Genomic DNA, 19,773 nt, shown 5'->3' on the forward strand with positions numbered 1-19,773 from the left:
TCATTTTTTAAAAATGTGTATGTCTATGCATCTGTGTCTATGCCATGTGCAGGTACCCAAAGAGGATAGAAGATGAAGTTGGATCTCCTGGAGCTACAGTTAACAGGGAATTGCGAGATGCCAGATATGGGTGCTAGAAACAAAATCTGGGTCCTCTAGAAGAGCAGGAAGCACTCTTAACTGCTAAACAATCTCTCTAGCCCCTTTCCTCTTTCTTTTACCAATACCACCATCTGAGTGTCCTTGTATGTTTTGAAGGCAGCACATGCATTCTGTTTTCATGGTGTTATATTTTACATGAATTATGTTGGGGAATATTATTTTAAGGTGTGTTACTTTTGTTTATGTTGCATTTGCTTAACTCTGTGAAGCTGTTTCACTGTGCCTGTCTAAAACACCTGATGGTCTAACAAAGAGCTAAACGGTCAATAGCAAGGCAGGAGAAAGGATAGGTGGGGCTGGCAGGCAGAGAGAATACATAGAAGGAGAAATCTTGGAGGAGAAGAAGAAGGAACAAGAGAGCAAAGAGGAGGATTTTAGGGGCCACCTACCCACCCACCCAACTACACAGCCAGACACAGAGTGACAAGGAAAGAAAAAGTATACAGGAATAGAGGAAGATAAAAAGCCCCAAGGCCAAAGACAGACAGAATAATTTAAGTTAAGAAAAGCTGGCAAGAAACAAGCCAAGCTAAGGCTGGGCATTTGTAAGTAAGAATAAGCCTCTGTGTGTGATTTATTTGGGAGCTGGGTGGTGAGCCCCCCAAAAGAGTAGAAAAAACAACCAACAACAAATTCATTTTCATTTGTTTTTTAATAATGTTTTGTTATGTTTTACATATTTTGTGTGTGTATGCAAGTGCCACAGTGCATGTATGGAAGTCAAAGAACACCTTCCAAGAGTCTGTTCTCTCCTCTCACCATGTGGGTTCTAGGAATCAAACTTAGATTATTACACTTGGTGGCAAGTACTTTTACCTGCTAAACCATCTCCCTGCTTATTTTGGTTTTATTTGTTTGTTTTTGTTTTGTTTTGAGGCAAGGTCTCACTATACGATTGAGGATAGCCTAAAACATACTCTACAGCCCAGGCTGGCCTCAAACTCACTATCCTCCTGCCTCTGCTTTCTCAGTGCTGGGATTATAGGCATGATTTCAAGTGATACCATCATGGCAGGAACAGATTCTTTCTCCACTGACTTAACTAAAAAAGAAGGAAAAGCAGAGTGTCCAGTGGGAGAGGGGATCAGGAATCTACAATCTGAGTTTGTATGGAGAGCTGAAACTTTTATACTGGGGATTCCCTTTCTCAGAGATGGCTGGTTTGGGCTATTGGAGAGGATTGGATAATCCAAAGAAAAAAAAAAAAGCTGACTTGTTCCCACTACATAAGCCCCAACCTCTCCCAGGAGATTTGGGAGTCCCACCAAAAAAGGCTACCAAGTCTTTGTCTAGAAGAGAGAAGACTCGGGAAGTCAGCCATTTTAAATGTTGAAGTGAAAAGTACATTAATCTACCTAAAGCCTGTCTGTCTGCCTACCAGAGAGCTGCCCAGCACCTAGTCCCTTAGATTGATACAGAGTTAGAACATAAGACAGCTATCTATGTGCCTGATAAGCCTCCTCTAAAAGCAGCTGAGACAACTTAAAGCAGAAAAAAGACCAGAGTTGCTGCAGATCCAGAAGTATTCCACAACGCTCTAGAGTGTTCTATTAGGTCTTGTGAATAAATCAGAGAAATGGCATAATATAACAAATTTCTTTTCAGAGCTGAGGACAAAACCCAGGGCCTTGCGCTTGCTAGGCAAGCGCTCTACCACTGAGCTAAATCCCCAACCCCAATATAACAAATTTTTGCTCTCTCTCCTGGGTACTCTTGGACTTAGCACCTACTGTAGCCCTTGGGAAAAAATCTATTTCTCCTTTTATGTGTGCCTGTTAAAAGTCTATTCTGAATAACAGTGTCTCCAATGATTTTATAAGCAACCATAACACTTATCTTGCATGCCAAAAAAGGGTGGGGGTCATGACAACCAATGAAATAAAACAGATTTTAGCAGCAGACATATCCTAAAAGAATCTACTGGTTTCTAACATGTTTACTTTCTTTAGCTAAAAAAGAAGGAATGACTATGCCCACTAAAGTAATTGCTATCCGCCCAAGTAAAGTCACTCCTCAGGCATTGTGATGTTGGCTGCCTCATGATTCCATTCCCCTTAGTCTTTTTCTTTAATAAGACTTTCAGCCATCAGCACAACTGCTGGCTCTTAAGGCTATTTTTCTCCAGCAAAGTGATCTCAGCACATAAAGACATTCAATAGCAATTAGGTTTTATTGTTTTCATCTCTCTTATGTGTATAGGAGTCATTGAAATGTAAAATGCACACATCCTCTGACTTAGCAATTCCCTTCTATGGATTCATCCCACAGATGTGCTTGTGTGTGGGTACAGAACATATTTGTACATGGAGGTCAAAATGTAGAATGATTTAAGGTTAACAAAATAAAGAGTACAACCTAAATACCATACTATAAGCACAATACCATAAATGCAATAAATACTGTCAGGCCCATAGTGCACACAGCTAGACAAGTTGTAAAAGGTCCTTACACAAGGATATGTGATCAGTATAAGGTGGGAACAATGTCTAAAGCATGCTAGCTAAAGTGGCTGTGGGTGTGGCCCAATAGTAGACGCTTAGCTAGTATACATAGTGCCTTGCGTTCCCATTCATTGCACTGCCTCCCCCAAAAAAGTTTATATATCCACCCATGCATATGGACAGGTGCATACGCACATGCACACACACGCGCGCGCACGCGAGCACACACATACACACACACACACACACACACACACACACACACACACACACACACACACAAGCATGCACGCACTCACGCGTCACTGAACTAATAACAGCAAAAAAATGAATGTAGTTGCTTCTGTAGAAGAAAAATAACACAAAATAAGGTGAATGAAGTCCTTTTATGATAACTTTTCTATAGGTTTAACTTTTTTATCCTGGGTATCAATTTTTCTTTGTGCACACATACGGAGCTAAGAGTAGTCAGCCACGACTTACCCTCGACAAAGCTGTCTAATAGCGGCACCTACTGGTAAAATCCCTTCCTGTCCCAACGCATCTCCTGGAGAAGAAAACCCATCATTTTCCTGGCAGAGCCACTGCAGCTATTACTCAGGAAATACATTTCTATTAAAGCCTCCTAAGGAACTCTTTGCTGATATGAGGCCTTCTGAGCATCATGTTTAAAAGTGCCATCTGTCTGGGAAGTGACGGTTCATTATGGTTTGAATTGAAAGCTATAAAAAGGCATGAATATTTCTATACCCTTCCATGGGGTGATCTCCAGCATACAATGCCAAGTGAAAAAAAGCAAATCAGAAAAAAATGAGAAGAATATGCTATGATGTATCTAAAAAGGGGAGAAGTCACAGATGGACATACACATTTGTTTTTACTTTTAATTAATTTCAATTTAATTTATTTACGTGTGTAAGTGTATTGTCTGCATGTTTGTAAGTGTGCCATGTTCACGCGGTGCCCATGGAGGCCAGAGGAGAGCGTCAAATACCCTGGAACTAGAGTTATACATGATTGTGAGCTGCCATGGTGAGTGCTGGGACCTGAACCCAGGTCCTCTGCAAGAACAGGTGCTCTTAACTGCCGAGTCATGTCTCCAGCCCCTATTTATATTTATTTTAAAAATGCAAAAATGGCCGGGCGGTGGTGGCTCACGCCTTTAATCCCAGCACTTGGGAGGGAGAGGCAGGCGGATCTCTGTGAGTTCGAGGCCAGCCTGGTCTCTAAAGCGAGTCCCAGGAAAGGCGCAAAGCTACACAGAGAAACCCTGTCTCGAAAAAACCAAAAAATTAAATAAATAAATAAATAAATAAATAAATAAATAAATAAATAAATAAATAAAAAATGCAAAAATGGGGCTGACAAGATGGCCCAGTGGACAGCCGGGTGGTGGTGGCACATGCCTTTAATCCCAGCACTCGGGAGGCAGAGGCAGGTGGATCTCTGTGAGTTCCAGGCCAGCCTGATCTACAGAGTAAGTTCTAGGACAGGACAGCCAGGACTGTTACACAGAGGAAACCCTGTCTCTAAAAACTGAAAAAAAAAAAAAAAGAAGATGGCCCAGTAGATAAGGATGCTTGTCACCAAGCTAATGATCAGAGTTCTACCCCCAAGACCTCTATAAGACCTATATGGTAGAAGGAGAGAGCCGAGTCCCATAAAAGTGGTCTCCACCACTACAGGCAAACTGTGGCACATGTGCCCAGACATACACACACACACACACATGCACTCAAATAAAATTTCATTTTTTAAATGGAATGAACCAAGAAGAAAAGAACAGATAGTTGCTATACAGGAAGGTAGAGGAGAAGTAGAGGAATGTTAGTTATGGTGCAAGTATGGAAGGCACCTTCACAGGTTCCTGTATTTGAACACTTGTCCCCAGCTGTAGCGCTGTTTAGGGAAGCTGCGGAACCTTTTGGACGAGGGGCTTAGTTGGCAGATAGAATGGGATGAGGGTTAACAGGCCAGCTTTGCTTTGTACTTGGTGTCTGCCTACAGCGTGAAACAACCCACCTCATGCTCCCACCACCCCGGACAGGAACGAGTCTCACCGCTGTGCCTTCTCCATCCTGATGGGTTATATCTCCTCAAACTGAGGCAAATTAATCCATCCAAGGCTCAGGAGGCAGCTACGCTTCTTGAGTGCTTCCCTAGCATTCACAAAGCCCTGGGGGTCCATCCCCAACACTACATGAACCAGAACTGATGGCACCTACCTGGAATCCCAGAACTTGGGAGGTAACAGGCAAAGAATCAGAAGTCCAAGGTCATCATAGGGTTCCATGAGAGCCCATTTCAATTTAAAAAACACTCTTCTCTTAAGCTGTTAGGGTGGGGTATTAATTATGTCACAGAGATGAGAAAAGTAACTAGTATAAGGAACTAGGAATAGAACTAGATTTCTCTAAGCCAATAACTATTGATTTTTAACTATGCATCTATGTGTAGGGATGTACATAGGTGCAGGTCAGAGGCACTGGATACCCTGGAGCTGGAGTTACAGGCAGCTGTGAGCTGCCTACTGGGAGTGCTGAGATCGAAAACTCAGGTCCTCTGCAAGAGCAGTACACATTTTTTTAAACAGGGTATCTCTATGTAGTCCTGGCTGTCCTGGAACTCACTCTGTAGACCAAGCTAGCCTCAACTCACAGAGATCACCTGCCTTTGCCTCCAAGTGCTAGAATTAAAAGCATGTCCCACCATGCCCAACCTGCAGTATACATTCTTAATTGCTGAGCCATCATTCGAGCCCAAAGTCAAGGATTCTTAATGGAGACAGTTCTACCTCTGCCCTCCCACCATTTGGTAATATCTGGAGAAAATTTTAGTGTCATAATTGAGGACAGGGATAGTGACATCTAGCACCTCACAAATGACAAGTAATAACATGCCCCAGTTATGCCGTGCTAGGGATGGAACTCAGGGTTTATGTACACTGAACAAACACTCTACCAACTAAACTACATCCCAAGCCTTGGAATTTCTTTAAGAAGTGAAGTGATCCAAAATTGATTGCCAGGATAAGTGGCATAGATCTGTGAAATGCTAAAGCACACTGAATGAGACACTTCTAATGTCTCATTAAAATCTGTAGGATGTTAATAACAACAACATAAGGACCGACAAAAAGGCACCAGCCCCAAGCTTCACAACCTGAATTTGATCCCTAGTATCCGCACAGAAGAACCAACTCCTGCAAGTTGTCCTCTGACCTCCACATACATGCTGTGGCACATGAATCCACACACATGTGCTTGAGAGCACACACACACACACACACACACACACACACACACACACACACACACACAAAATAAATAAATAAAATTCTTTAAAAACCACAGAGAGAACTAGACATGGCAGTTACTACCTGTGACTCCAACACTTGAGAGACTAGGGTTAGAGGATTGCTGTGAGTTTGGGGCCAGCCTGGGCTACACAGTGAGTTCTAGGTAAGCCTAGAATATGGTGGGACCACATCTAAAACAAAACAAGGGCCTATGAGATGGCTCAATGGGCTAAAAATGCCTGCCACACAAGCCTAACAACCTGAGTTCATTCCCCAGAACACACAGCAGCAGAAAACCAATAACTGTCCATCTCTCTTTCTCTCTTTCTCTCTGTCTCTGTCTCTCTGTCTGTCTGTCTGTCTCTCTCTCTCTCTCTCTCTCTCTCTCTCTCTCTCTCTCTCACACACACACACACACACACACACACACACACAAATAAGTAAAAGTAAAAACCAACCAAGGAGAGTACAACCACTGTATTATTAGAGAGGGGTGCTTGGCGGCAGGGATGTAGCTGGATATACACAGACAGGCAACTGATGGCCAGGCAAGCCAAAGGCCAATGACAAGCATGAAAGGCAAGATTTACTAAAGAGTGTGGCAAGAAATCGAAGGCACAGAAATAAAGCCTTCCTAGAATGACTGGTTCAATTCTTCATTTGTTTTGTTAAGGATCTAGGGGGAAGACCACAAGAGGGACATCTAAGGTATAGGGAATCTCCATGGAAAAACTGAAAACTACTTCAGATCATCCAAACTGGAACCCCGGAGTGTGGGAGGAATTGAAATGACATGGGACAGATGAAGGCAGCAGCATGTGATGAAATGAAGCAGCATGTGATGAAATGTGAGCGCCTTCAGGCTTGGCAAATGATCCTGATTTTTTTTAAACATTTAAAGTCAGGCATGGTGGCACCTGTCTTTAATCCCAGCACTTGAAAGACAGAGGCAGGTGGATCTCTAAGTTCAAGGACAGACAGAACTACATAATGAGACCCTGTCTCAACGAAACAAAACTCCAACCATTTCTTCTTTATTTATGTGCACACAGACATGGATGCGGACAAAGGCAAGAAGACAGTGTCAGGTCCCTAGAACTGGACTTATGGGTGGCTAGGAGCTACCTGCTGTGGTTACTGGGAACCAAACGGGTCCTCTGGAAGAGTCGCAAGCACACTCGGCCACTGGGCAATCTCTCAAGCAACATGACTGAGTATCTTGGGGGAAAAGGAACTGGCAGGTGAGGACCAGCAGTACAGTGGTTGTCACATTTGTTTTAGAAGGATAGATGGCCACCAACATGGAAAATAGGCAGACTGGGGACAAGACTAGAGAAGGGACAGCTCATTTATTTATATTAGCTGTTATAAATTGTTGTCACAGTCAATTTAATCCTTTCCTAAACATTAAGCTTGAAAGCTGCTGCAAAGACAAGTCAGGCAGAGCTGTGTTTCTTCAAGACACAGCTGGCAAGATAGACTAGTGAGAACAAAGCAGTCTGAAGCAGAAATAATAGGAAATAATAAATTCATATGTGATTTTTAAAGTTCTGGCACTGTTAGGAGAAAACAGTAATTACCCCTTAGGGATCTAGGCAAGAACTGAAACCAAATGACAATGACTGGACTCAGAAAGATCAACAAGCCACTTACCAATGGAACCGGAGTGTTTGGCTCAAATTCTGTAGAATTAGCATCTAAAGACAAAGACATTTCGTGATTTACCAACATTGCTGACACATGTTCTTGATTGAAATAAAAGGTTCTTGGTAAATCTGGGACTTACCTTTCAAGCCCAGGCAGTTTCTTGCAAATTCAATCACAGCCAGTTGCATCCCAAGGCAAATTCCTGTTAGGAGAAGCACATGAGCACGTTTTGTATCTAGAGACATTTGTGTTCAATTGTTTCCCCAAGTCTCTTAGAATGCGGACCTCAAGAGAGGAAGACTTCCTGTTTTGTTCCCTGTGACCCCCTTTAGCACCCAGAATAGTTCCTGGGAGAGCAGTGAATGATAGAGGTTAAAACTAAAGGAGCAACCTAAGGTCCAGAGGTGAGCAAGAAGCAACTGGAAGGCAGATGAGCAAGTGACAAGCTCCCAGAAGACAAATATGCCATCAGCCACAGCTGCTCTTGAACCAAGGCACCGATGTGGGCTGCAGAGCTGTTTCAAAGACCTTGAGTCTTTCAGAGCATGGCTAACAACACCCCAACTCAAGAGGAAGTCTCCTTGGGCTGAGATTTCACATTCCTGCTTGTCAAAATTTCACAACCAAGATACGGCCTTGTCTACAGGGCATCCTGAGGTTGGTCAGTCTGAGAATGGCCTCCTAAGGAGCTGGGGCTGCTAATCTCGGGGAGAAAAGGAGCAGCAGGAGCTGACACCGGTACTATGGGCAGGTGCATGGCAGAAAGCAGGGAAGGAGACACAAAATGAAACTGTGCAGGTGCTCAAAAAAGGCAGAAGTGGGTTGGAGAGGTGGCTTGGAAGTTAGGAGCACTTGGTCCTCTTGCAGAGGGCCCAGGTTCTCAACACCATATGGCAGCTCAAAAATGTCTGTAACTCCAGTTCCAGAAGATCCAAAGCCCTCTTCTGGTCTCCAAGGACACTGCACGCATGTGGTACACAGACACATATACAAGCAAAATACCAAGGCACCTAAAATAATAATAAATCTTTAAAAAAGAATGAGTGGAAGATAAAGCCTGGGTCACTGCAGGCCTGTTGCCATACAGATGCTTTTGAATCTATCTCCACACTCACTGCAGCCCACCAACTCCCTCCTATAAACAGACAGCAAGGAGCATTCCAGATGCTGCTACAGACATATACATGTGATCCAGGAGATGCAAGGGGAGAAGCCATCAATGCAACAGCATGCCAGGATTAAAAGGATAAGCAGCAAATGGCTGAGTCATTTCTGACTCAAGGAACGTCAGAAAGTTCCATATGGCTAGGGCATTAAGAGACATGATGTTGTGAAGCAGAGATGCATATCTGTAATCCTAGCACATGGGAGGTATAGGCAAGAGGATTGGGAGTTCAAAGCCAGCCTCAGCTACACAACAAGTTTAAGGCTCACTTGAGTATAGGGATATGAGAGAAAATATATTCAACATAGACTATATACATGTACAAAAGCTTGAAAAAAAGATTAAAACAGTAGAAATGTGAAAAGAATTTCACTGGCCATTTTATATAGTTTTTTATATATTGACAGACCAGATATAACATGTACTGTATAAAACAGAGCACTTGAGGGTGGAGAAATGGCTCAGCAGCACAGAAAAACCCTGTCTCAAAAAAACCAAAAAAGAGAGAGAGAACACGTTATTCTTGCAGAAGAGCCAGTTCGGTTTCCAGCACCCATGCCTTCTTCAGACCTCAAAGACCACCAGGCACCCATGTGGTGCACAGACATACATACAGGTAAATCAAAACAGGGTACTTATTGGTCATTTTGTCTTTATTAAAATTACATGCCTTTAACTGCACAAAATAAAAACAGGAAAAGGGCACACATGAGGGGGGGGGGACATGAGAACAACTTGCAAACATCTGCACAATGAAAAATCACATCAGGAGCTTTAACCAAGTTTAGGTGGAAACTGAGTTTAGAGAGAGATTATAAAAAAAAACATGAAGGGCAGAGCTCTAGCTCAGTTGATTGAGTGCCTGCCTACCATGCTCCAAACTCCAGGTTCCATTCCCCACTGTAGCATAAGCTGGTGCCTATCTATAATCCCAGCACTAGGGAAGTGAAGACCGGAGGCTCAAGAGTTCAAGGTCACCTTGGCTATATAGCAACTTTAAGGCCAGCCTGAGCGACATAAAACACCCTGTATGAAAACATACAGTTATAGTTTGAATGAGAACGGACTCCATAGGCTCATAAGTTTGAATATTTGGTCTCCAGTTGGAGGCTGTTTGGGGAGTGACTAGGAAGTGTGGCCTTGTTGGAAGAAAAGTTACTTTGGGCAGGCTCTGAGGTTCAAGACTTGCCATTTGGAGTTAGCTCTCTCTGCTTAATGCTTACAGATCAAAATTACGAGCTCTCAGCTGCTGCTCCAGTGTCAAGCCTGCCTACCTGCTACCATGCTCCCCACCAGGATGGTCATGGACTCCTCTCCCTCTGGAACTTTAAGCCCCAAATAAACCCTTCCTTCTTTCTACTATAAATTGCTTGGTCATGGTGTTTTATCACAGCAATGGAAAAGTAACTAAGACACATGCCCTTTCTTCATTTGTGTGTATACATGACATATATGCACACGTGGGGTGATAGTGCATACATACCCAAGTGCAGAGGCCATAGGAGGAAGTCAGGTGCCCTGCATTATCAATCTCTATCTTATTATTATTATCTTGATACAGGGTTTCTCAATGAACCTGGAGCTTGCCAATTCATCTAGGCTAGCTGGCCAGCAAGTCCCAGCAACCCTCCTGTCTCCCTATCCCCCAACACACAGTGTTAAGGTTATATGCATGTACAGTCATACCTAGCTTTTAATGTGGGTATTGGGGATCAAATCAGGATGTTTGTTGCCCACTGTGCCATTTCCCCCACCTGAACACCCCTTCTTAAAAAGCAAAAAGTAACAATGGCCCAAATGAGCTTAGGTCAGGATAAAACAAAGCAAGTATCCTGGTTTTTCTTTGGAAAAGGAGTCTCAAGAGTCTGGAGTACCCAGGGAAAGAGCAGGTAATAGAAAAAACTAACATCTAACATTCTGCTGACCTTCCCTTCAATTTATAAACCCACCAGAATCCCTGCAACACAGTGAGAGACTGGGCCTCCATGCCTTCCTACCTGAATCTCCAGCAGCAGAACTGCCTTTAGCACATCCAGTTCCCATGTCATCTGGCCTTACTGTTAAAAAACTAGGCTTTGCAATTTAAACAAGAGTATTCAAAAGACCTGCCTCTGAAGGGATAGTGATATATGCATGTAGTCCCAGTATTTGAGATGCTGAGACAGGAGGATAGCTTGAACCAAGTTCAAAGTCAGCCTAGACAAGACAGTAAGACCTTATTTCTTTTAAGAAAGAAAAAAAAGACCTGGTTTAAGCAAAATTTAACAGAGCTGCTCCTGTGGCACTGGTTGATCTTTTTGTATTATCTTCTCTAAAATGAATATAAGTTTCAACTTAGAGCTGTGGGTGCAGCACGGTCGTAGAGTGCTTATTTGGCATACACAAGGGTTTCATCCCCAGTACCAAAATACACACACAAAGTTTCCACTTAAGCACTTCTTTTTCTTTGCTTTTTTGTTGTTGCTTGTTTGTTTGTTTGTTTGTTTGTTTGTTTGTTTTTTCAAGATAGGGTTTCTCTGTGTAGCTCTGGCTGTCCTGAAACTCACTTTGTAGACGAGGCTGGCCTCAATCAAACTCAGAGATCCACCTGCCTCTGCCTCCTGAATACTGGGATTAAAGGCGTGCGCCACCACACTTGGCTTAAGCAATTCTTTTTCAAACAGAAAGGTTAGTACAGAGTTCTGCGGAATGGCTTTTTGCTAGAAGTGCTAAGAGGAGTGGTAAAAAGAATACAGAGACAGACTTCTTCCAGCTTCTTGCTACTCAGAGGCAAAAGTTTGCTATAAACTGTAAGTAATAATTCTAGGCTTTACAAATCATTTGATCTCCTCCAACTGTACAGCCATGAGCAATATGCAAAACAAACTGGGTGGCTATGTTACAATAAAACTTTATTTACAAAAGCAAGCTAGGAGCCACATTCAGTGTGATAAGCCCTGTAGCAAACATTTTGGTACCTGACTTTCAAGACTAAGTTCACACCTTCCCAAGAACAAACCTTATTATATGTTACCCCAACTAAGGTATGACACCTACCTTATGTCAAAAACCTGAATAAGGGATGGCAATATATCTCAATGGCAGAGTTGCCTTGCATGTACCTTAAGACCCTAGGTTCAATTCCCAGCACTGAAAAAAAAACTGAAAACTCATAGGATCAATAAACAAAAATTTTACCCAGAAATGGAATCTTCTTTGTCCTTGCCCAAGAAATTGCCTGGAGTTTTCCCAGTGTTCCTCGGATTCCAAAGCCTCCAGGCACAAGAATACCACTGAAATTAACACAAGATGAAAGTAAAGTTGACCATCCACCATTTTAAAAATACTTCTCATTAATTAATACTCTGTGTGTGTGTGTGTGTGTGTGTGTGTGTGTGTGTCTGTGGGTCCATGTATGCCTGTGTATATGAGCAAATACATGCCACAGTGAGTATGTGAAGGTCAGAGGACATCTTATAACAGTTGGTTCTCTCCTTCTGCTATGTGGGTGCCAAGATTCGAACTCAAGTTATCAGACTTTGCAGCAGGAACTTTTACCTACTAAGCCATCTCACCAACCCATATTACTTTTCTTTTTAAAACTTGTGTCTTCGCCGGTTACGTACAATGTTCTCAAACTCAGTGCTTGGCACAACCACCAGTGAATGTCTCAGGTCTGTTTTCAGAATAGATTACATAATTAAACATCTTTGAATCTCAACCTGACAGGAATTTATGACAGACAGTTTCTCATAACTGACTTTAATATATATTTTCTGATAGGTCTTGGTGGCTTCTGAGTACAGTAACTGAGAAATTCCACTCAATAAAAAATACAGACAGCCAATCATGGTAGTACATGCCCATTAACCCAACACTCAGAAGGTAGAAGCAGGAGGATTGCTACAAGTTCCAGGCTAGTTGACTATGGCTAAACAGCAAGAGTCTGCACCAGTAAATGAAAACCAAAAACAAAGACTACACTGAGAACTGTGTGTGATAATACATACTTGCAATCCCAGCACTCCAGACACTGAGGCAGGAGGATTCAGAGTTCTAGGCCAGCCTGGACTATATAAATGAGATGTCTCAAAAGACAAAAACAAGTATGTAAAAGAATATAAAATAGGGGCTGGAGAGATGGCTCAGAGGTTAAGAGCACCGACTATTCTTCCAGAGGTCCTGAGTTCAATTCCCAGCACCCACATGGTGGCTCACAACCATCTGTAATGAGATCTGGCACCCTCTTCTGTGTACATAATAAATAAAAAAAGAATATAAAATAAAAGAATTTACCAGGCAATGGTGACACATGCCTTTAATCCCAGCACTTAGGAGGCAGAGGCAGGCAGATCTCTGTGAGTTTGAGGCCAGCCTGGTCTACAGAGTGAGTTCCAGGACAGCCAGAGCTACACAGAGAAATCCTGTCTTGAAAAACAAAACAAAACAAACAAAAAGAAAAAAAGGAGTTCTACTGAGGGCTGGTAGACAGGGAGAAGGAGAGAGAAACATAAAATGAATAAAAATAAACATGGGTTAAAGTCCTTTTGTTGTTGTTGTTAAATTTCCAGGACAGGGACTCATGAAGTGCAGAGCAGCCCCAAACTCACTCTATAGACAAGACCAGACTTGAACTCTGGGCCCCACATGTTGGGATTACAGGTATGTACCATCACACCCAGCTGGGTTCTAACTACTATATCAACACTTTGAGCTCTCTTACATCATCAGAAAGAGTTAAAGCAGCCTATGATGTCAATGGCCAATTAAGTAACAGTGAGTGAAAATGTCATGGCTAGAGAAAACACTCAAACTAAAAAACAACAGTTCAGTCTATGTGGGTTTGAGGCCAGCATGTTCTACATAGCAATTTCTGGGATAGCCAGGGCTACACAGAGAAAGCCTGTCTCAAAAAACCAAAAAAACAAACAAAGAAAAAAACAGTTCAAGGGGAAAACCAGGCAAGTCATGGTAACCTCAAGATCCAATGCTGCCCCAGGGTTCTCTCAATCACTTACAGAAAGAAAGGAGAAGGGAGGGGAGAACCAGCACATGTGGAAGGGCTTGGGACCCAGCTCAGTTGTTAGTGCTTGTCTAACACACAGCCCTGGGATTCCATCCCCAGCGCCCGATAAACCAGGCATGATAGTGCATGTCTGTAAACCCTGAACCTAGGAGGTGGAGACAGGAGGATCAGGAGTTCAAGGTCATCCCAAGATACACAGTTTCCAGGCTGGTCTGGGCTAAACAGACCCTAATTCAGCAATAAATTAATTAATTAAAATAAAAATAAATTAGTAAACACATAGAAAAATCAGAGAAAGGTCCTGCTTGTACTTCATTTTATATATGTAGTAGTCATCACTGCATCTTTCGGTAAAATCAGCACTCTTTCTCTACAATGCAGTCTCCCCACCCTCTCCAAAGAAAACCACTCCTACTGCCCATGTCACCTGAGCTCATATGGTACACCTGAATGCAATGTGGCATGAATGCTGCACAACCACCTACAAAGACCACCAGGACTTAACTACTCCAAATGCATAAAAATTAGCAACTGTTACAAGTGGAATAATTACAGAGAAAGCACAATGACAATGTCCTCCTCATGTGGACAGTTCCTGGTACTCACTCAGCTAAACACAACTTCTGCCAAGCTTCATGGAATTTCACAGGGTCCTCGGCTTTGGTGATTGGCTCCAGATCAATGGAGTCTATGTACTAAAAAAAAAAAAAAACACATCAAAAATCCAACAGATTAAAGGAACATTTAAGAAAAATAAACACTCAAAAATACTACAGCTATATAGTGATATATTGTGTCCCCCAATATATTGTGCACCCTAATAAAGCTTATCTGGAGATCAGAGGAAAAAGCCAGCCAATATATTAAACATAGAGGTCAGACAGTGGTAGCACATGCCTTTAATCCTAGCATTCGGGAGGCAGAGATCCATCTGGATCTCTGTGAGTTCAAGGCCACACTGGGAACAGAAGGTGTGGTGGCACATGCCTTTAATCCCGGCACTAACCATAGAGGTCTGGAGGTCTGTACAGACAGACAGGAAGTGATGTAGCTAGGCAGAGAGAGGAAGTAAGAAGGCAGGGACATAAAGGCATATAGGCGTGGGTATACAGGAAGTAGGCCTCTCTTTGGCTAAGGATTTCTAGTGATAAGAACATGCGGCTGTGGCTTTTTTTCTGCTTCCCTGATCTCTCAGTTTTTGCCCCAAAATCTAGCTCCGGGTTTTTTACTAATAAGACCTTTTAAGATTTATCTTACACAGCTATCTAACAGTTATTCGATATCTGAGGGCTAGTCTAGCTTAGAAGGAGCTCAATGAGGCCTCATTCTTCCCAGAGGATCTTATAAGGTACAGAGTGAATTCAAGGCCAGCATGGTCAAATTAGCAAAGCTCTGTCTCAAACTATAAAATTAAAAGAGGGCTAGGAATATAGCTTAGTGATACAACATTTGCCTAGTGTGCTCAAAATCCTAGGTTCAATCCTAGTACCACAAAGTGTAAGGGGAGAAGGAGAGGGAATTGGACAGAGAGATAGAAGAGGGAGAGGAAGAAGGAAAGGAAATGACCTGGGCACTGACTCTCTACTGAGCTTCCTAGTAAGGAGCACTTTACATATGTTATCACAGGTCATCACTGGGGGACTTCCAGCTGAATCTATACAACTTCATGTTGGAAAGGCCTCTGGTAAGTTTGCACTTGCCTTTCCCCAGACTCCACCCCATAAGACTCTTCCATTTGCCAGTTTTCCTTTGTATTCTCTGGCTATCATAAATCTTAGACATGGCTAGAACTGTATGTTGAATCCTGTCAGTCCTCCTTTTCAACTTTCCATACAGTGCTTGGACTTAAAAACCCTTCATCACAATCTGCCTTTTTGGGAATTTATAAATTGTGGGGTTTTTTGTTTGTTTGTTTGTTTTGAAGTGCTGGGGAAGGAACCTAGGACCTTGATCATGCTAAGTAAGCACTCCAGCACTGAGCGACATGCCCAATTGCGATGGTTTGAGGGAGAACAGTCCCCCATAGGCTCATATGTTTGAAAGCTTGGTCCCTATTTAATGGAACTGTTTGAGAAGGATTAGGAGGTGTGGTCTTATTGGAGAAGGTGTGTCACTGGGGATGGGCTTTGAGGTTTCAGAAGCCCATGCCAGAACCAGTGTTCCTCTCTCTGCCTGCAACTGGTGGATAAGATGTGAGCTCGCAGCTTCTTCTCCAGCACCAAGCCTGCCTGCCTACTACCATGCTCCTTCCACGATGATAATGGACTAACCTTCTGAAACTGTAAGCAAGCCCCCAATTAAAAAAAGAGTTGCCATGGCCATATGTTTCTTCACAGCAACACAATAGTAAATTGTGTCTTGTTTGTTTGTTTGTTTGTGTGTTTTGCAGTGCTGGGAATGGAACCCAGGGCCTTGATCATGCTAAGTAAACACTCCAGCATTGAGCCACAACCCAGCCCAATCTGCCTCTTTAGAATACAAAATACTGGAGTGACAGAACTATCTAAAAGAGGTCTGGAGAGACAGTTCAGCAGTTAAGAGCACCCACTGCTGGGTTCCCAGCACTCATATCAAGCGGCTCACAACCACCTCTATCTCCAGCTCCAGGGAGATCCAATGTCTCTGGCCTCCCTCATGCACTTGCACTCACATGTACACACTTACACATAGAAATAGCTACACATACAAATAACTAAAAATAAGCCGGGCGGTGGTGGCGCACGCCTTTAATCCCAGCACTCGGGAGGCAGAGGCAGGCGAATCTCTGTGAGTTTGAGGCCAGCCTGGGCTACCAAGTGAGTCCCAGGAAAGGCGCAAAACTACACAGAGAAACCCTGAATTGAAAATAAATAAATAAATAAATAAATAACTAGAAGAGCAGGCTGGGACTCACCATCAGATTCAACTTGTGGTTGATGGCCAAGGCTGAGTGTTCCAGTGCTTTGAACACAGAGGCATAGCAGTCCCTGAGCTTGGTGTATTTACCAACCAGGGCGATGGAGCATATTTTCTGCAGTCTTTCATACCTGAGAGGGGAAACAAGCTCAAAGTCCATATGTACACTATGAAACATCACAAGCAACAATGCAACCACTGCTCTTATTCCAAGGTACTTTTCAGAGCTTTAGAGACAGACAAGACACTCAGTGTACTTGACACACATCTCTCCTCCAACATGCCAAAATCTGCTCATCAGATTTCAAAAACATAAGAAGAGCTGGGGAGATGGCTCAGTGGGTAAAGCACTTGACACGAAGGATGAGGACCTGAACTCTTATCTCCAGAAACTTTGTAAAAAGGTAGGCATGTCAATACACATCTGTAATCCCAGCATTCCTATGAGATAGGAGGTGGAGACAAGAGAGTCCCCAGAAATTGTCCTCTGTCCCCACATGCATATGGTAGCACAAATGCACGTGTGCATGCATGCATGTATACACATACACACACACACACACACACACACATACACACACACAAAGATTAAAAAACAAAACAGTTTCTTTAGAAACCCCCAAGAATCCTCAATGATGGCTTACATAAGCAGGTATAGATATAAATCTCAGAGTTTATCAAAGAAAAACTTAAAGCATCAAAACAAAAAAATTAAAAAGCTATTTCATAAACACTGTGCTGTTCATAAATTAGTTTATAAGGTAACACTATATAAGAAAATGCAATGTACTTGTCAACAGGAAACATTTAAGTATGTTTGTAAGGTGACATCATATAAGAAAATGCATTCAAAGTTGTCTAAATTAAAATTATCACATTCCCAACTGGCACACTAAAGTCTGATTATTTGGAACATGTCTGAAGAATAGCACTAAGAGAACTATTTAAAATATTACAAGACATTTAGATCATTTTGATGAGAAAATTCCATTCTACAAAAGACACTCAATCACATTTCACAATTATAGATACAATTTTCAGTGTTGCTTTTGTCAGGAAATCTGTTCAGAGAATATGAAAAATATGGTGATCAGATGTTAGGTATGTAGATGATATTGTAGTGCTTTGAAGCAAGTTCTTGCCCCAAACATGGAGGCAAAATGTTACCATAAGGAGGTATCCCCCTTTCATATCTTCATCTGCAGTGTGGGCAACAAAACAGGATCAAAAACAGACTGGGAGGTGGGGATATGACTTAGTGGATGTAACACTTGAAATCTTGAGAACTCATGTAAATGCAGGATGGGTATAGTGGCCCAGCTGTAATCCCAGGGCAAGGAGGGTAGAGATGGGTTCCCCGGGACAAGCTGGCTAGCCAGGCTAGCTGAAGCAGCAAGCCCCAGAATCAGCAAGAGACCTGTCTCAATATATAAAGTGGAGATAGTGAGGAAAATATGAGATGTCAACCTTGGACCGCCACAAACATGTACATGAATATGTGTGTGACCCTAACAAACACACATGCAAAACTGCACAGACAGATGCAAAAACAAAAACAGGCTGAGTGCCAGGATGTGTGACAGTTGACAGAGTGCTTGCCTAGCATGCTGGAAGCCCTTGGTTTGATGATCCTCAACACCATGTAGAAATGGGCATGGTGGTAACACAGCTGTCATCAATCCTAGCACTCAGGAAGTGAAGACAGGCTGATCAGAAGTTCAAGATCATCCTCAGCTACACAGTGAGTTCAAGGACAGCCTGGGATACATGAGATTGCACCTCAAAAATAAAAAGTAAACCAGATAAGGTAGCACACAGGAGGCAAAGGCAGGCAGAGATCACTCTGAGTCTGAGGTCTCCCTGATCTACATATTGAATTCCAAACTAGTCAGAGCTACACAGTGAGCCACTGCCTCAAACACATAAAGATAAAATAAATTAAAAACACAAAAACAAACTAGGCGGGGTGGAAGAAAATAAAACTAAGAGACTAAATGTAACAAGAAAGGTTAAGACTTCCCAGGAAGATTCATAATAAAAGACCTGAGGGAGCCGGGCGGTGGTGGTGCACGCCTTTAATCCCAGCACTCGGGAGGCAGAGCCAGGCGAATCTCTGTGAGTTCGAGGCCAGCCTGGGCTACCAAGTGAGTTCCAGGAAAAGGCACAAAGCTACACAGAGAAACCCTGTCTCAAAAAACAAAAACAAAAAAAACAAAAAAAAGACCTGAGGGAAGGGTATCAAGCCTTTAACTCTGCTTAGTTTTATCTTGCTCAGCAGAATTCACAGTGGTGTGTGGCCAGAAGTGGTAAAGCAATTGCCTAGCATGCATGAGGCCCTGGGTTCAAACTCCAGTATCACAAAATGATGATGATGATGATGATGATGATGATGATGATTATAATAGTGATGATGAATTCCTGATAACCGAAAGCAAGTTAATCTCAAGCCAAATATTAGAGATGTCACAAGAAGCAGATATTTTGTCCCAAGGTGTGGTCCACCTACTTAGCAATTGCAGCTGCCAGTGTGCAAAGAGTTACCTGGGCCTCACTTTCTCCTCACAAAGAGGAAGGACATGGCTCTGACCCAAAAGAAGGCACAGTAAAGGCAATTATAGGCTCCCCTTTCTACTCATGTCCAGACTTCCCTGACAAAAGTCACATGGTGATAGATAGACAGATGAGTGTATGAGCCAAACACCCCAGGGTGGGGGCTGCTGTGCTGGCTGGCTGATGTCCTAAGCCCATCCTTATATTGACTTTCCCCGTAAACTTTCACTTCCCAGATCAGCCAAAGGTTCACCTCACATGATTAAAACAGCTATCACAGATGTGTAAGGCAGGCTTCTGATACTACTGTGAGTTGTTGAGGAATGGGGAGGAGAGTCTACTTTACAGGCCCACACAACACGGGCAGGTCCCAAAGTGGGAAGGGGTACCTCATTTCAGCCTGGGGTCCCCAGAAAGGAACATAGCCACTTTAACCAGGACCCCTGGCCTCTGAGTGGCAGTGAGCTTACATCATCAGAGCAGCTGCTCTGCCCTCTCACTGACCCCTTACATGGCTCTACAGACTACAGTGAAGGGGTGGCCATTATCCAGTGCAGTCACCAATAAACCAACATAACTGTCCAAATGATACAGATATCGTGATCGCTGT

General features: G+C 42.9%; 1 protein-coding gene across 4 annotated transcripts in view; it reads right to left on the reverse strand.

Moving 5' to 3' along the window:
- The window catches only part of Ctps2 (CTP synthase 2), a 117,347-nt gene that overhangs the window by 72,046 nt on the left and 25,528 nt on the right, over positions 1-19,773 (reverse strand). For all 4 annotated transcript variants that reach the window (XM_052719196.1, XM_052719029.1, XM_052718939.1 and 1 more), the window contains 5 exons: positions 16,612-16,744; positions 14,325-14,413; positions 11,891-11,985; positions 7,688-7,750; positions 7,555-7,598 (listed from right to left, as the gene is read on the reverse strand). In XM_052719196.1, coding sequence (XP_052575156.1) covers positions 7,555-7,598; positions 7,688-7,750; positions 11,891-11,985; positions 14,325-14,413; positions 16,612-16,744 — 424 coding nt within the window. The remainder of the gene's footprint in view (positions 1-7,554; positions 7,599-7,687; positions 7,751-11,890; positions 11,986-14,324; positions 14,414-16,611; positions 16,745-19,773) is intronic.

Source organism: Peromyscus californicus, unplaced genomic scaffold, assembly GCF_007827085.1.
Source record: "Peromyscus californicus insignis strain IS unplaced genomic scaffold, ASM782708v3 Scaffold_10__1_contigs__length_136768540, whole genome shotgun sequence".
NCBI lineage: Eukaryota > Metazoa > Chordata > Mammalia > Rodentia > Cricetidae > Peromyscus > Peromyscus californicus.